Below are 19,104 nucleotides of genomic sequence, written 5' to 3'. Positions count from 1 at the left end.
AAAAATTCCATGAGCAGAGTTTGTTTCTTATAGCTGATCATCTGTGGAACACAATACCATGAAGCTGCTTCCTAACTGACTATGACACAGTCAAAATCAAATCCAATGCGAACAGGTTCTTGAAGAACTGTCCTCTAAAATAAATTATTATCAAATTTCCATTACGATACTAATTAACGCTTGAGTAACCTCCGGACCTTGATGTGTGATGACTATATGAAGTAAAAAAAAAATTCTTTGTACTACAAATATAACAATATTAAGGTTACTTAGATAGACGTTATAACCTATAAGCATATATTTACAATCTATATCTAAAAGAATATATCGATAATAACCTATCTATAATCTATAAGAATATATCTAGAACCTATATCTATAACAACATAATCCTCCCTTCTTGTTCAGTCTTGAGAGACAATGGATACCCTCTGTAATGATACCTGCAAGTCTATTGTGAAATAAAGGTTGCACAATCACCATCTGCACCTAACTTGAATCAATATTGCAAAAGTCAAGTATCAGGTTGGTGCAAAAATAATGTTGTTTTTTGAATGTTCAACTTCATGTCAAAAAATGACATTATTTTTGCAGCCACGTAATACTAAGGAGAAATGCAGAACAACTGGAAACAGTGCCAGAATAAAGACTGGCGTTAATTTGTAATTTTCCTTCTCCTAGACTAGTTGCAGAACCAAGGCTTGAGAGTCTAGTCTATCTTATTGTTAAAATCATGGGGGGTGGTGGGTATATGGATTCCCAGGGTATTCATAAAAGTGATTTAGTAACTGTTACGAAACTCAAACTCAGCATGCTAAGTACACAATCCACACCTGTGACTATTACACCATCCCACTTCCCTAACAACATATCTTTTATCAGAAGATATCTGTAAGCCATGACCACTAGGAATTTAGGATCAATTAGGTTTTAAGAACCCCCACAAAGTAAGCAAAACAAGATAAACACTCCGCTTTCCACTTTTCTTAAAATAATTTCCCTATATTAAAATAATTTCCCTATATTAAAAATCGACCTTGTGATGAAAATTAAAATACCCTTTAAAGCAAATTTTTTTCTTGATATTTATTTGAATTATAATAATTTAAATATGAATTGAATAATTGTAGAGAATGAACTCTTTTTAAAACAAGAACTGAGAATTGTAGAAACATGATTTCTGTGTTTGTTTATTAAAAGTTTTGTTAATAAAAGAAACAGCATTCTACATTAAAAAATCAATACTTAATATATCCCTGCTCCTTTCCTTAAAATAAATCATCCCTATATTAAAAATCAACCTTGTGATGAAAAAGCAAACAACTCTGTTTTCTTATCTTTTTTGTCTAGAGATTCAACGTGCATCAAAAGTAAATTGGTGTTGACCTGAAGGTATCTCTTTTGTTTCGCCTATTTTGTAGAGTCCTTTTTTTACACTTTTAATAAAAAAAACAGTTTTGGTAGGTGAGTATGAGGATCGAACCCTTGAGGCAAAGTTGGAAATTAAAGTGTTAAAAAAAACCCTGCGACGCTAACCACTGGGCCACAGCCAACATACAAAGGAACACGTTTGAATTTATTTATTTAACTATTGACAAGTGGCAGCAATAAAAGTTAACTCTGCTGCTTCTATTTGACCTAATTATTGAGGTCAAATAAAACACTTAACTTGGGTTTGACTGTTTTTTTCCCCAACATATGTTGGGGAGGAGGAAACCAGCTCCCCATTTTCCAGCAACTGTCTGATACAAGAGGACTTTGTCCCCACATTGATCAAAGCTGATTGCTTCTGGACGTTTCCCGGGCGCGATGCCGAGAACTGTGTTAACTTTGAATTAGTTTCGCTTTTTATACGAAAAAGCCCAATCAACACGCGAGAAGCCAAAATAGCAATAATTTTGTAAAAGTTGATGTAAATAAACCTATATGCTACGCGCTTTCCTAAATCCTAAATAGGGCCTATGTAAACAGTTGTAAGCGATCGTAACGACCCTGGGAGCGTGTGCGAAAGAAGCCTTTGCAAGACATACACAAAATGGTCACACACATTTTGCCTTTTATATATATATATAGTTTGGTTTGGTTTGGTTGTTTTGTTTTAGGCATATCAACTCTTTTCGGGTTATTTAATGCTGAATTCAGTTATTTTGGAAAAGGTTTTTATGCTTCAAGTTCTTTAAATGTAAATATAAAGAATTTAAATGTAAATATAAATGTAAATATAAAGATACAAATAAATATTGTATTTGTAGAGTTTGGTTTGGTTGTTTTGTTTTAGGCATATCAACCCTTTTGGGGTTATTTAATGCAGAATCCAGTACATCAACCATTTTGGGTTATTCATGTTGCATTCAGTTATTTTGTAGGTTATTTTATTCTTCAGGCTCTTTGTATCTTGAATCACTAGTTTGTAGTGTTTGGCTTGGTTGTCTTGTAGTGGATTTTGTTGTTTTTGTTCTCTGCCTTGCAGAACATGAATGAGTTTTGCAATGGAAGCAAGAAAAGGGTTATAGTATTAATGCTTGGTAGATTTTAAGTTAGAAAACCAGTTAGGAAGTGGGGAAGGGAGAAAGAGAAAAGGAAAAGCGGGGGAGGTGGGCTGTTGCTTTTGTTTTTGGTTTTGCGAAACATAATTAAGTTTTGCAAAAGAGAATAGAAAAACAAAAAACATCAACGTTGGGTGCATTTTAACAGCTTCATCTGGTAGCACCAGAAGAAAATTTAAAAATTAATTGTAGTTAAATACATTATTATATTAATAACAACACAGAACGACGACAACAACAAATAAAAATTGGTCAGTTAGAAACAAAATTTTAGCTGTTAGTTTAAATATTATTTGGGTCTGACTTTAAAAATCCAGTCAGGTAACTATATGTTAGATAACAAGATTGTTATTGCTTTTTTTTTAAAAAGTTTTAAAGGTAATTATTTTTTGAAAATTGTTACATTTTTAATAGAAGGCATAAAAAGAAGGGCACACAAAGGAAAAAACCTTTTACCTTTCTTTACATGTCGGCTTTTATCATATTTCCGACTTTTGGGAGAAGACACAGCAGCGCCAATAAGATTTTCACCATACTTAGAATCTAATAAATAAAAAAAAATGACAAAAGTAACAAAAAAAAATTGGAATGAAATTCCCAATTTTTTTTTAACAAATTATCTAGAATACAACCTAATTAAAAAGAAAATACAGAAAATCAAACACTGGAATCTGACCACATATACATCTCCCCCTCACTATCAAAACAAAAAAAGGCAAGATTTGACATGACTTGTCACAAAACAGCTATTTATTTTTCTCATTCATTATTTTAACCAACCACCAGACTATATCTAAACAACACAATTACATTATCAAAACTAATGTCAAACCTAGCTCTAGTCCGCAGGTCTAGTGTTTGCCACTGGTCTCAGGAGTGGACTGTCGTGTGGTATGCGTTCATCCGGAAGACTGTGTGTTCTATGAGAGGAGCTAGCTCAACCCAGGCTGGATGAATGTCACCTCAAGTCAAGTCAATATACGAGGCCTACTCACAAATGGATTTCAAAAAATCGATGGTCTACAAAAACATAACCAATACGGGTTTTGTCATTTGCCTGTTGAAAAACCGAGGCATCTCATGTTTGAATGCAAGATTCTTTCAACAAATAACACCTAGTGTCTGGATGCAAGATTCTTTTGGCAAATGGCCACTACACTGTCTGCCATAACAAAATATATTGATACTACTAATAAAAAAGTCTGCAGAGATATGCAACTTGACAGTACATTATATTTTTGTTTTATCAAACTTATGTACATAATACAGAATTTTCTTTTCTTTTTTTTTTAAATATAGGGGGAATTCTGGACAAGAACTAAAAAGAAAAAGCAACAAGACTTAATCAATTAGAGTTGATAATCCGTACTTATGTAGTCATATAGTTTATTTTTATTTTATTCATTTTTTTTGTTTACATCAGTTCAGTTATTTCTTGAAGATTAAGGGATGGGAGTAGGGGGGTAATATTTGATTTTTTATGAGTTACATTTATATTCAACGGTTCTTTTAAGATTGGCAATGTTCCTTTTAGAGATTCTATCTAAATTTTGCTACAGCTGAGTGTTTAAAGGATTTTGTTTGATTAAGGCTGGTAAAACATGCTTTAGTCTTAGTAGGCAATATAAGATAGGCTAGCTTGGAATCAATCTCTAGAAGCTGTCCAACACATGCCAGTATATAAACTGAAGATGCTTGACTTGAAGATGATGAACTCACAAATCTGAACAGAATTTTGAACTGAGCCCTTTGTCTAATCCATAAGGATAGATTATTTTCAATCCATCAACCTTAATTGGATAGAAGTGTTAATTTATGTTATTCTTAGTTAAGGATTGAGCCATCAACTTCCAGATTACATCTTTTTTAATGGAAATCACTCCAGACAAGGCATGAAGCCACTTGATGTAAGGAGCTAACAAGAACAAAAGATGATTAATGGTAAGATAGGAGATGCCTAGTGACCTTAGTCTTGAAAAGACCAGGGCTGTAGGTAGAAGAAAAACAATGAGTAGGAAGAGAGTTCCACAACCTTGCAGTTCTTGGAAAGAAGCTACTGGAATAAGAAAAAAGTATTACAATGAAGTATGTCCTTTTCTCTTCCCTGCAACCTTTTTCCCACAGAAAGGACATTGCGAGCCTGTCTTTGTTTTATCGTTATTTTCATGGCAAGTGCTCGTCTGAGCTCCAATCTCTGGTCCTCCCCCATCAATCTTTCATGAAAAACGCCCATCTAGCTGCAACTACTGTCAATAATTTCCCCCACTCTTTCACTGTTCCTAAGTCAAAACATAGATTCCATGAACAAAGCTTCTTTCTTAGAACTGCACGCCTGTGGAACTCACTCCCGCTTGCCTGTTTCCCAGCTGACTACAACTTGGTTGTCTTCAAGTCCAACATAAACAAATTATTGATAAACCGCTCCCTTAAGTAATCCAATCTACCAAATTTCCATTACTAACGATTACTACAATTACTACAATATTATTCCATTGATTACTGTACACTCAATAATCCTTATCCTCGAGTGGCCTCCGGGCCTTGATAAGTGGTGACTCCTATGTAAAAAAAAAAAAAAAAAAAAAACACCATCAAATTAATGTAGACCACTAGACCAACAAGTCAAACAGGCTAGAAAAAAGGAAGCAGCGAATAGATCAGACGATTCTGAAGAACACATGTTATAATAGTATTTATAAAAAAGACTGAAACTAGCAACATCACGTCTGTGAGGGCTGATCAAATTACAGATTATGTTTCTGCACTTCATTAAGGAACCTCAAATGGGACAGAGATTCACAAGCTCGAATATGACAACAGTACTTCATACATGATCTGATAGAAGATTTGTAGATATAGAGCCTCGGATGTGAAAAAATATTTACAGTGATAGAGAAAACCAACTTTTCAGGAAGTAGATAGATATAATATTTGAATTCCAAGAAAGAGTTGATGAAAAAAAACTTTTACAAGGTGCTTTCAATAAGTTTCCAGACTTTTTTCATATAAGCACTTTTATTGATAATATACATGTGAAACTCTAGTGCCCTTTCAAATTTATCTCCTCCAGCTGCAATGCATTTCTCGTACCATTCCAACAACTTCTAGAAGACCCAATGGAAGTCCTCTTATGTGAGCGTGTCAATGACCTTCGTCACAGCCTCATTCGTCTCTTCAATTGTCTCATAACAACAATCTCTAAGGTTTTCCTTGAGCTTAGGGAATAACCAAAAGTCACAGGGAGCAAGGTGTGGATTATACGGAGGGTGAAGAACTGTCTTGATGCCCACCTTGGTCAAACAGTCTGTGACAAGAATGGAGTTGTCGACTGGTGCATCCACACAAATCTTTCGCATCTTCAGTTCCTTGTAAATAATTGCGAACACAGTTCCCACACTGACATCAAACTGTGCACTTATTGTCTCTTACACACACAACGATTCTTATTCATGAAATTCTTTATTTGGTCAATTAACTCTAGTGTTCTGACTTCCTTACTCTTCCCACACCTCTCATCATCCCTCACAGACTCCTTGCCTTCCTTTAATCTTGTATGCAACTCAAAACACTGATGCTCGATTCATGCAATACGGTTCAAAAGCAGTCTGAAGTATTCCATATGTTTCTGTGGCAGTTTTTCAAAGCTTAAAACAGAATTTTATTGCATATCGTCCTTCTAAAGTGTCATCATGTCCAAATTGCATTTTTGAAATTCCCCAGCTGTGACAATCAGGCTTTAGTAGGGTGTATTTTGTTCAATGAAGGTTTAATTCTTACCTAGAAACTCCAAAAAACATGTAGATCTGATCTCATCCCAACTGTACTCTTAAAAAAATGCTCCACTGAGGTTGCACTAGTTCTCTCCAAACTTTTCAACAAATGCCTTAACGAATCTTGCTTTCCTGACTGCTGGAAAACTGCTTCTGTGGTACCAGTGATAATAAGAACAACATTAATACTTAAATACATAAATAAGTGACAACAAGAACAACTTCTACCTTATCATGGCTGAAAGAATGAGAATAATCTACTCCCACAGATTAAATTAAGGGTTAAGTTTGATATTCTGCAGTAGTTTGAGAGTTCAACACAAAGATTGGTACGAACCTAAAATCTTATGATTAAAACAATCACATACTCCTCGAGTAGGAATCAAACGTTTTTAAAAGTAATTACCTTTTTTTAAGGATTTGTCTTTCCTTTTCGGCGTCGGGGTGCTCATTGCTTGTGGTTCCATCTTCATCATTCTAGTACGCTTGCCACTCCTGCTTTCCATTTTCTCACTAGAGACTCCTGAATTTTTATTTGCTGATCTGCGACACCCATCCACCAGATTATCTGAAAAAAAGTCACAGATTCATAGATCTTATCCGTTTTAGCGAAAAGCATTAAAATAAAGCAACTAGCTTAAGATTTATTGGACACTAGCGTGAGGTACCTGGCATTGTCCAGGTTTTTGGAGGAGTGTGTGGTTTTGAGTAAATCAAAACTCGGGGAAGGGGGGAGGATAAAATAAAAAAGTTTTGGTAGGTAAGTATGAGGATCGAACTCGAACCCCTGAGGCAAAGTTGGAAATACAAGTGTGAAAAAAAAAACATGCGATGTTAACCATTGGGCCACCGCGAAATACTAACGGAAACATGTTTGAATTTATTTATTTAAGTATTAAAAACAGAATTGACACGTGTCCGCAATAAAAGTTAACTCTGCTGCTTCTATTTAATGAGTTCAAATAGAAGTTTTGCTTAACTTTTGCTGCGGGACAGCTTTTGGGTTTGTTTACTCAACTTTGGCTGGTTGGAAACCAGCTCCCCATTCCCAAGATGTTGGGGAGGGGAAACAAGCTCCCCATTGTCCAGATTGAATAGCAATTGTCTGATATAAGGAGTTTGGCCCCACATTGATCAAAGCTGATTGCTTTCTGGACGTTTCGGCAAAAGCCGAGAACACGACCCGTTTGAATTTAGTTTCACTTTATTTATACTAAAAAGCAGGACAAACAGGGGACAGAGCGAAATAGCGCGAATCTCATAAAAGTCGACGTAAATAAATCTAGACCCGACACGCATTCCCAAATCCTAGATATTATTATCTAGGGGCTGTATAAACAGTTCTAAGCGATAGTAACACCCCCCCACCAGGAGCATTGGCGAAAAAAGCCTTTTCGAGACATACATAAAATGATCACACATATTTTGCCTTTTATATACATAGACTAACGGGGGTACCCGGCGTTGCTCGGGTGTTTGTAGATGTGTGTGGTGTTAAATAAAAAAAGAAACCTGGGGGGGGGGGGGGTCGAACCCGAAGCCCTGAGGCGAAGTTTGAAAATAAAATCAGCCAGCCAGAATGAGTTAGTGAAAGATGTTTGAATTTATTTAAGTAAGAACCAAATTGATAGGTGCACGCCCGGAAGTCGTCGAGCATTACGATGACGACGACGACGACGTAAGCATTGTTATAAGTGAAGTAAAAAAAGAAAACAATGTCTCAATTCAGCAGGGGGTAATCAAAACATCGAAAAAAAACACAAAAAAAACTAACGTAAGGCAAACGAACGATGAAAACAGAAAAATGAACGCGTGAAAAATGGCTTAAATAAGCCTGTTTCGATATTAAAATTTAAAAAATCCGTGGGTACGCGGGTGTTTTTGGGTGTGTGGTCGGGGGTGGATAAGCAAAGTAAAAAAAAAAACCCAGAAAAACGAACGTTACGTGAAAAATTACTTAAATAACACTGGTTCAATATTTAGATTTAAAAAATCCAAAAAAAAAAAAAAAAGAAAGACATCTCACACCATGATTCGAACCCAAAACGTTTAGATAATGAACCAACGTGCTAATCGACTGAGCTAACATGACAGACATGTAATTTGTTCAGTTTTTCAACTATTTAAAGTAAATCAGGTCATGACATCATCTGGCGCATGCGTAGAACCGCTCGTCGTCACAAGAAGACCGTTTTGCGGATGACAATAACGATATATATATATATATATATATATTCATACAACATAATCACACTGACACACCGGTTCTTGCCAGATTACTGAAGTTAAGCAATGGTGAGACTGGCCAGTACCAGATGGGTGACTATTTGGGAAAGCTTTATAATTTTATTACAGTTTTTAAAAGGATAAGTGGAGTCATTAGAATTTTGGGGAAGATCGATGCAGAGAGAGAAAAAATAGACACTAAAAATAGTCAAAAGACTATTCAACAAAAATAAAAAACGAAAAGAACCTCACGGTATCTTTCATCCAACCTTTGTCAAGAGATCACGTCGGCAGCGATTAAAATAAAACAATTACACAATTGAAAAATAGAGGTGAAACAAAAAAAAATTTTTTTATAAAACTACAAGGGGTGAATTAAATGAATGAATAACCTGTGATATATTATCAATATTTCAGAACCTGGGACAAAATTTAAAAAAAAAAAGTTAACTTGTCTGCAAATAAGTGCAGAAACAAGAAATAATGATGCAGTGTCCTTCCTAAGATCCACAAGAATGGGGTCCCTTTAAGACCTATTCTTTCCATGATTGGCTCACCTCAACATGAATTGGCCAAATGGTATTCTGAGATCCTTGAACCTGTACTAAAAACTTTTCAGATAATTGTATTGTGGATTCCTTCCGTTTCGCTGCTACAATGCAGGAACTGGATTGTAATTCACAAACAAACTTCCTGTGTTCGTTCGATGTTACTAACTTGTTCACAAATGTGCCCCTTGGAGAAACCATTAAAATATGTTCTGACATGCTTTATCGGAGCACTGACCCCTCCCACTTTTCCTGAGAATATTTTCCTTGAACTAAGGGAATGTTGTGGTTGCAAGGTTGAACAATAATTAGTAAGGAAATACAATGAAGACGCAAACAACAAGATAACGCAATAATAAGTGTATTAAAGAAAAGGTATATTTACAATATGTACAAATGACGGTGTCGAGTCAGAGAGTCTTGGTGGGAGGACATGTACGCTCTTCGGCGTCACATCTGGTGGCATTTGAGTAAGACACACCAAGGCCAACCTAGGCTTGCCATTTATAGTGTTATGTTATTCGCATATGCAAATAAGTGGTTGCCACCACAACACCCCCCTCCCAAGATTTGAAGTCACACAGATTTCAATATCTTTTTCTTTTTGGGTTTACCATTAATGGTTCATTCACTTTTCTTTTCCTACCTGATCTTCGGGGTTCAGGTGCATTTTGAGGCGGTTCCAAATTAAAAGATTCGTATATGATATCTATGGTGTCCTCCTCTTCGACTGTTGTCGTATCATCATCATCTTGGATATGACGTTTTTTATCTGATTTAGGTGCCTTTTATGTATATTCTGTGGACCTTTAATCATGTATGTACAATCACCAATGCGTTTATCCACTACTCCACATTCCCAGTAAGATGTGTTATTTCTGTAGCACTTAAAATATACTCGATCTCCAGAGTTATATTTCTTTCTTCTCGTGTGTGTAGTGTTTCGGATAACTGCCTGCCTTGGCAATAGTTTGTCAAACGCTGATTTTACCTTTCTGGCAAATATTAGATCAGCTGGTGATATGTTTGATGGTGTACTAGGATGTGGTGTAATCCTATATACTTGCAAGAATTGTTGCAAAGCTTTTTCTGTTGGTGTTCCAATGGATTTCTTTAATGCTCGTTTTAGCGTGTCCACGAACCTTTCCGCGAGGCCGTTCGACCTTGGATGATACGGCGGAGTTGTGATGTGCTTCACTCGGAACGTGTCGCAAAATTCCTTAAACTCTGCAGATGTGAACTGCGTTCCGTTATCAGTGACCAGTGTGTCTGGTACACCGAATCTTGCAAACAACTCGTGTAGGAACCCTATTGAGTTGTTCGTTGTTGGATTCCTGCAACGCATTACCTCCGGCCATTTTGTGAAACTATCCACTACAATTAAATAATAGTTTTCACCTACTGGACCAGCGAAGTCCATGTGGATTCTCGACCATGGTTGGACGGTTTTCGGCCAAGGTTTGTGTACTATAGGTGGAGATTTTGCCGCTAACTGTGTACTATAGGTGGAGATTTTGCCGCTAACTGGCATCCTTTACATTTATCAATTGTTGTCGCTATGTCAGTGTCCATGTTACGCCAGTACACGTAGCTTCTCATTAACGACTTCATTCGATTTATCCCCGGATGTCCTGTGTGGAAATCTCTTAACATCCTATTCTGCAATGTTTTGGGTATTACCACTCTCTCGCTGTACAGTAACACATCGTCACATATGGAGAAAACTTCCTGCACCTTTGTGTCCGTTATAATTTTCTCTTTTATGTCCTTTATATATTCGTCTTTCTCGGCTTCCCTTTTAATGTCCGACAAAGTTACGGGTAGTTCCTTAATGATGTTTGCTACCATATTTTTTACTTCAACATTTGTCCGAATTGCTGCAATGACTGATTCTTCCAGATTGTGTTTCTGTGGTATCAGTCTTGACAGTCCATCCGCATGGCAAATCTTTTTTGATGCTAGATGTTGTAGCTGGAAATCGTAATTAAGTAGTATTGTACCCCAGCGCAGCAATCTATTTGCGGTGTATACCATCAATCATTTTTTGGATCCATAAATCGTGACTAACGGTTTATGGTCGGTTTCAAGTATGAATTGTCTACCATATGAATATCGGTGAAATTTAGTCACGGCAAAGATTATGCTCAACGCTTCTTTTTCGATTTGTGAATATGCCTTTTCGGCTGGTATCAGCGTTCTCGAAGCGTGCGCTATTGGTTTTCTAGACCCATCCGGCATAATATGTTGAATGCATGCTCCTAAGCCGTAGGAGCTAGCGTCACTAGCGACGACTATTTTTAAGTTTGTGTCAAAGTGCGTTAAGAATAATTCGGATGTTAGTGCGCTCTTTATTTTGTCAAAGGTGGTTTGACATTCTTGCGTCCAGTTCCACGGTGTATCCTTTTTAAGCAGATTATTTAAGGGGGCTCGCAAGTTATGCATTCCTTCAATAAAAGATTGGTAATAATTTGCGAGTCCTAAGAAACTCTGCAAGGTTGTTACATTATCGGGTGCTGGCATATTTTTTATTGCCGCAGATCTGTCTGGGTCTGGACGTCGTCTATGTTTGTTTATTATGTGTCCAAGATACTTAATCTCGCTCATAAAAAAGTCACATTTACTTTCTTTTACTTTAAAGCCGAATTCTTGTATTCGAGTACATACTTGTTTCAAATGTTCCTTATGTTCTTCTAGGGATTTGCTCCTGACAACAATGTCGTCCAGGTATGCACATGCGCACTCAATACCACTTAGCATGGTGTCCATTGCTTGCTGAAAGATGGCAGGCATTACTTTGATGCCAAAAGGCAATCGGTTGTATTTGTATAATCCCTTATGCGTATTGATGCATAGTATTTTTGAGCAATTCTCCTCGACCGGTATTTGCAAATACGCGTCGCTTAAGTCTATCTTGGAGAAGATATTACCCCCATTCAACTTCGTGAATATTTCCTCTGGGCTTGGTAGGGGGTAATGGTGATCTTTTAATAGGGAGTTGACCCCGGTCGAAAAGTCTGCGCACACTCTAACTTCGTCATTCTTTTTCTTTACGTATACGGTGGGGGCTGCCCACTTGTTGTGTTCTATTTTTGATAGAATTCCTGTCTGTTCCAATCTATTTAATTCTTTATCAATCTTTTCCAACCCAGCGAACGGAACATTTCACTTTTTTCTAAAAATTGGGCTGGCGTTTTCTTTAAGTTCAAACGAGGCCTTGAATTTATTGCAGCGACCTAAGTTAGTCGTGAATGCCTCAGGAAATAATTCTTTTAAATCGTCTTTTATATTTACTGTTGTTGGAGAAGAACATTCTAATTTTTTTACAGAATGTATTGATTGGCTTATCCCATAGTCCGAATTTCTCAATTAAATCTATTCCAAACAGATTTTCACTATTTTTTAGTACGAATATTTTTAATTTCTTCGAAATCCCTTTCAATTTTATCGGGAGGACAACTTCTCCTTCAAATTTTATACCACCACCAGTTAACGTCCGGGCTGCTTTACTAGTTTTCATCATGGCCGGTTTTCCCAACTTTTTCCACGTATTCAGGTTTATTATAGAAACATCGGAGCCGGAGTCGAGTTGTAACTTTATTGATGTTTTAAATATTTCCACTTTTACGTATTTTCGCCGATCTTTGTCTAATTTTGTATTTGATTTTGTTTGCTGTACTCTCTTTCTGGTGTAATCTTTATATCTGCAGCAATCGCTTTTGTGTCCCACCTTCTTACAAATGTAGCATTTTTTCTTCTTATAAGGACAATCTGATTCCCAATGCTTTTCTGCACATCTCTTACAGTTATATCTAGGAAGAGGCTTGTTATATTCTGTACTATATTTATGGTTATTATCTTTGGAATATCCCGTTCCATTGCTTTTCTTTGTAAAGTTCTTGGTTGGTGCGTATGGTTTTCTAACTTTTCTTACATATGCCACTCCGGATTCTTCTATATTTTTTTAATCCTTTTTTAGTGTAATGACCCTTTCACAGTCCTCTGCTAGTTTCTGGAGGGTTAAATCTTGCTCAGATTCCAGCTTAGACAACACTCGTCTGCGTATTTCTGCATTTTTCGTGGAAACTAACCCTTGAGCGAAGATTAGACATTTAAAATCTACTACCGTTAGTTCTGCAAGCTTAAAATTATCGCAGTTTTTATTGACAACTGATGCGTATGTCAAATAATCTTGGTTGTCCATCTTTCTTAGATTCATGCACAGCCATCTTTTATGAAAAAGAGATATATTTGGATTAAATAATTCTTTTAGTAATTTTACAGCTTCCATGAACTCTAATTCCGCAGTTCTTTTAGGTAATATGTAATCTACGAATTTGCTGTGTTCTGATGTATCCAATTTTCTGAGTAAGAGGCTCACTTTCTGACTATTTGGCCAATTTTTACAGTCCAGTTGAAAAACATCCTCGTATCTTGTGTAGTATGCTTCAAAATTCTTCTCTTCCTCAGGCACATAATGAAATGTGTCCATGCTATTAAAAATAGTTGTATGGGAGAAATTAACACTATCGACATTTTCTCGATTACTCTTTAGTAGTTCCAGTGTTTTAGCAAAACGTTCATCTTGTCTTTCTTCATATTCCAATTGTAGTTTCTTATGCCTTTCTTCCTGTTCCAATTGCAGTTTTTTCTGCTTTAATTGTGCCATTTTCTGCTTTTCTTCTTGTTCCTGCTGCCATTTCAATAATCTGTCCTCTCTCTTTTCCTCGCGGTCAGCCTGTGCCTGTATTTGTGTTTGCAAAAGCTCGTTTTGTGTAGCTTGTCTGCGTTCATCCCGCTCAGCCTGTGCTTGTAAAAATTGCATGAACATTTTTGATAAGTCTTCCATGTTTTTTTTTTTTGTTTTTTTTTTAGTGTGTAGTTAAAAAAAAATATTGTACCCTGTACAATATACACCGGTTTGGGTTACAACAAAAAAGCAAATTGCTGTAAGCTCCTGTTTTCAATAATAATATCGCTGCTTGCAATAATATATTCTTTTTGCGAGTCACGCTGCAAAAAAAAAAAATAAAACAGGTTTATCTGGAATCACGAAATGGAATTGACTTTCCATTTTTAGGCACTTACTAATAAGTAACTCTTTCCACAAAATAAAAGTTTGGGTTTTTTTGTTTTTTTTTATCGAGTCACAATTGAATAAATGTATGCAGTACATTTAGTTCTTTGAGTTTTTTTTTTCTCTAGTATTTTAGTAATTAAAATACCTCTTAAATTGAGATTACCTTTTTTTTTCCGTGACGTTTTACTGTATTATCCGTTATTCAGTGACAACTTCAAGAAAAAAAATCCTTTCCTTGAATTTTAGTTTTAGCTGTGGTATTTCCTTTTAGTACCGACGTCAACCAAAACATTAATTAAAAAGTCCTTTAGTTGTCGTTTTCTTTACGGAGAACAGTAATTAGAATCCACTGGTGAACTTTTTTCGTAGGTTACTTCCTTGCTTTTCGTAATACGGGTCTGACCTGTCGTTTTTTGCGACAGAACAAAATTCGCTTTTTGTTTGCAAGTTGGTCCTTTAGTAAGATTTGTCGTGTAGCGACAAAACAAAAATTCACTTTTACATTCGTTTGCAAGTCGGATTCCCAGAAAACGGCGTAAATTGTCGCTTTTGCCACGTTAGAGTTTTTTTGTTTTTTTTTCACTTGAGTTGAAACTTCTCTTTAGCGTAAAATCCGTTTGCTCGTCAACACTTTGCATTCCTTAAAAAAAATGGTCAACCTTTGCGTTGTATTTTTTTTTTTTTTTTTTAAATAGTTCTTCGTCAAACTGTTATATTTGACGCTTCATATCTCGTCGCCAACTGTTGTGGTTGCAAGGTTGAACAATAATTAGTAAGGAAATACAATGAAGACGCAAACAACAAGATAACGCAATAATAAGTGTATTAAAGAAAAGGTATATTTACAATATGTACAAATGACGGTGTCGAGTCAGAGAGTTTTGGTGGGAGGACATGTACGCTCTTCGGCGTCACTTCCGGTGGCATTTGAGTAAGACACACCAAGGCCAACCTAGGCTTGCCATTTATAGTGTTATGTTATTCGCATATGCAAATAAGTGGTTGCCACCACAACAGGGAATTAGCCACCAAGTCGGTTTGCTTTAGCTTTAATGATGTAATGTATCAGCAGGTCGACGGGATGGCTATGGGCAGTCCTTTGGGTCCTATCTTAGCCAATATTTTCTTAGGCTTTCAGGAGTTATTACTCTTTTCTAGGGTCACTAGAGCTTTCCGTTATTGACAGTATGTGGATGACACTTTTGCCATCTTCAAATCTCGCGACGAAGTAAGCAATTTTTTCCTGAATTTGAATAGTCTCCATTCTGCACTCAAATCCACTATAGAGGAAAAGCAAAATGACTCTTTACCCTTTTTGGACATCCTTGTAGAAAGGACAGAGAATTGGTTTAGTAGAACTATATACAGAAAACTGACATTTACATATATGTATATAAGTTGGGATACTTTTGCCCCTACCAGGAGAAAAATCAGTCTGATCAAGACTCTCGTCCATCGTGCCCTCATGATTTGCTCGACCAGTAAACAACCTGATAATGAATTGAAGAAGATAGCTGATATTCTTGTGAAAAATGGTTTCCCTGAGGGTGTAATCTCTAAGCATTTTTGCCAAACTCTTATTAAATTTAATACCAACCCTTCTTTTGGTCCGGCTAAATGTCCAGTTTATCTGAAACTCCCTTATATTGGTTCTATCAGTAAAGGGTTTGTCAATAAAATTACCTCAGTTGTATCTCACTGTTTCTATGCGGTGCAGCCTCAAGTGGTGTTCGGCACTAAAACTGCCTTCCCAGCTTTTAAGAAAGATACACTTCCCACACTACAAAAAAGTTTAGTTGTATATCAATTTAAATGTCAGTGTGATGCTGACTATGTGGGTTGTACGTTTCAACGGCTGGGAGTAAGATTTGCACAGCATGTCTCTCCATGTTTTCAAAAGTCCAGAGGGTCTAGAATAAACACATTGTTGAACACATCCGGGTGTTCACAGAACACTTCCGGCATTTACGGGCACACCCAGGCGCTCACCTATTCATGAGTCATCAATTGGTGCGCACTTGTATGACAATAAAACATGTGGTGAAGCGTAATCGGGTGGCTGTTTTCGCATTGTACACAAGTTCCAAACAGCATCTCAATATTTTGGAGGCTGTAACTGTACTAATGCGCAAACCATCGCTCTGTAGGCAAAAGAAGCTGTAACATAAATTAGACCTGTTTAAAGAGCTCTTATTTACCGGGAGGAGAAGAAGAAAAAAAATGCCTATATTGTGTCATTATTTCTTGTTTCTGCACTTATTTGCAGACAAGTTAACGTTTTTTTATTTTTAAGTTTTGTCCCAGGTTCTGAAATATGGACGATATATCACAGATTATTCATTCATTTAATTCACCCCGTGTAGTTTTATAAAAAAAAATTTTTTTTGGAGGGCGGGGGGTCACTCCTCTCTTCGCCTTCATTTTTCAATTGTGTAATTTTTTTATTTTAATTGCTGCCGACGTGATCTCTTGACAAGAGTCAGATGAAAGGTACCTCGAGGTTCTTTTTTTTTTTTTTTTTATTTTAGTCGAATAGTCTTTTGACTATTTTTAGTGTCTATTCTTTTTCTCCCTGCATCGATCTTCCCCCAAATTCTAATGACTCCACTTATCCTTTTAAAAACTGTAATATATATATATATATATATATATATATATATATATATATATATATAATTTGACAGACTGAGATTGTACATATATTTATGTGTATGCTTGACAATAGAATTGTGGTTCGAATAGTCCTAATGATAATAATTATTAACCTCCATCACATAAACATTATTTTATTTTATTATTATTATTATAACAATCAATATTATTATTATTTTAATATATTAATTTACTATTATTTTTGTGTCTACTATTATTATTACTACGATAATTATCATTACTAATATAATCATTACCCATTATTTTTTTTCCCCCGCTCAACAGATTCTTTTCAGTTTCTAATCATTTATGGTCCATATTGAAATCAGTTGTGTTTTCATGTTTATGCTAATTGAAACGAACGCTAATGCATTCAAACTTTTAAAAAAAAATGCAGCTTTTCCTTTTCATAAATGGTTACAAAAATTCATGTGAACTATTTGGAAGTTTTTGCAAGGAATGAACGCAGCTCAAAAACAAATTTTCAGTTTTTCCAACGTCTTTCATTGTTATTTCACATTTTGTGATCAAGAGACGAGGACTGCTTGAAATAATAAGATGCTAAATATTAAAAGCAGCAACATCGTTTTAGTGTTTTATACACACCTCATAATCTTGAAATTATGTGTGTGTGTGTGTATATTATTATTATTTCATGTATTTATATAAAATTTTATGTATTTATTTCAACAGTATTCAATACATAAGTAGAGTTAGATAGTAATTTTTAAAAATATATATGGCAATTCAGCTACACAGAACTTTTCGTGTTTCATTGCATGGGATTAATGTTACTGCATGTTTTTATATGTTCATGTATCATTGAGTTTTCCAGTTAGCCAATCAGATTCTTTGTTATTCACACACCCATTTATTGCAGTCAATGATCGCATGTTTATCAGACAGAAATTCTGTGTTGCTTAATTGCCATATATATATATTTCATTAAATATAATTTATCCCTGACAATGAATCCTGAAGGATTGGAAAGTACTCGGACTTATGATAAATATGGTAATTACATCAGCCAGTTCCTGCCAGAAGTGAAGACTGTTATTCAGAAGCTGGAAAGGATTGAAAATAGAATTAATAGACAAAAAACATCTATTTTATTTAATGAAATATGCCATACAGAAAAAATGCTGCCTATATATATATATATATATATATATATATATATTCCCAAAACCTCTGGCCTTGATAGAGGGGAGATTAAAACTTACTGCTATGGTTTCAAATGATCTGAAATAACAGCAAGGGGAGACTTGATTCTAAATATTTCTACTATGTTATATCTCTCCTCTTTTGGAAATAGGGTATGATTATGAATATCTCCAGTATCAAATAATTTGTATACACTATGAAATTTACTTTATGTATGAAAACAAATTAAGGAAGATATAACTAATGGGAAATATTTGGAATCAAGTCTCCTCATATGAAACCATAGCAGAAAGTTTTAGTTTCCCCTCCATCAAGGGCTGATGTTTGGGAGAAATATCAGATATTTTGTAATTTATATGCAAAACTAGGAAAACAAATGATTATGATTGAAACATTTTATGGCTGTAAACAAGTGCGAAAAAAGGCTCTGGATGATGGATGATCCCCTTAATGTGCCACCTTAAGGGCAAATGTCACATAGCCCACTACATAATTCAGGTCATTACCTTTTTAACGAGATTTTATTTCTTAAATTCTGATCAATAGTCGCTGAGATTAGGAACTTATAAAATTGACAAAAATGGTGGTATATATATATATATATATATATATATATATATATATATATATATATATATATGGACATATCTATACTGGTAGGCAAATTAAATATTGAAATGCTCATATCTTTGGTTTTATGCGACAAAACTTTGCAGGCTTTTTGAAGATTATAATATTATTCTATGGTTAAATTTTTATAACAATTGGTAAAAAAGAACCTATATTTTCAAACCAATAAAATATGCCCAAATTTGCCTACATTTTTTTTTTTTTATAGGGGGGTCACCACTTATCAAGGCCCAGAGGCCACTCGAGGATAAGGGTTAATGGGTATGCATTAGTCATTGTGATTTAGCGTAGTAAACATTAGTGGGAATTTTGTAACTTGGATTACTTAGGGGGATGGTTCAATAAGAACTTGTTCACGTTGGACTTGAAGACAATCAGATTGTAGTCAGCTGGAAAGCAGGCAAACAGAATAGAGTTCCACAGGCGAGCAGTTCTAAGAAAGAAGCCTTGTTTATGGAATCTGCATTTAGGTGTAGGCACAGATAAAGAGT

At 35.5% G+C, this 19,104-nt stretch overlaps 1 protein-coding gene across 6 annotated transcripts in view; it reads right to left on the bottom strand.

Moving 5' to 3' along the window:
• LOC145284860 (uncharacterized) overlaps positions 1-19,104 on the bottom strand; it is a 172,066-nt gene that overhangs the window by 14,902 nt on the left and 138,060 nt on the right. For 5 of the 6 annotated variants that reach the window (XM_080133860.1, XM_080133859.1, XM_080133863.1 and 2 more), the window contains 2 exons: positions 6,723-6,884; positions 3,003-3,089 (listed from right to left, as the gene is read on the bottom strand). In XM_080133860.1, coding sequence (XP_079989986.1) covers positions 3,003-3,089; positions 6,723-6,884 — 249 coding nt within the window. The remainder of the gene's footprint in view (positions 1-3,002; positions 3,090-6,722; positions 6,885-19,104) is intronic. The other variant, XM_080133861.1, reaches the window with a different exon arrangement.

Source organism: Euprymna scolopes, chromosome 9 (assembly GCF_053919585.1).
Source record: "Euprymna scolopes isolate OS-2025 chromosome 9, ASM5391958v1, whole genome shotgun sequence".
In the NCBI taxonomy this organism is placed as follows: domain Eukaryota; kingdom Metazoa; phylum Mollusca; class Cephalopoda; order Sepiida; family Sepiolidae; genus Euprymna; species Euprymna scolopes.
The sequence above is the reverse complement of the archived record's forward strand: the minus strand, read 5'-3'. Positions and strand labels throughout refer to the sequence as shown.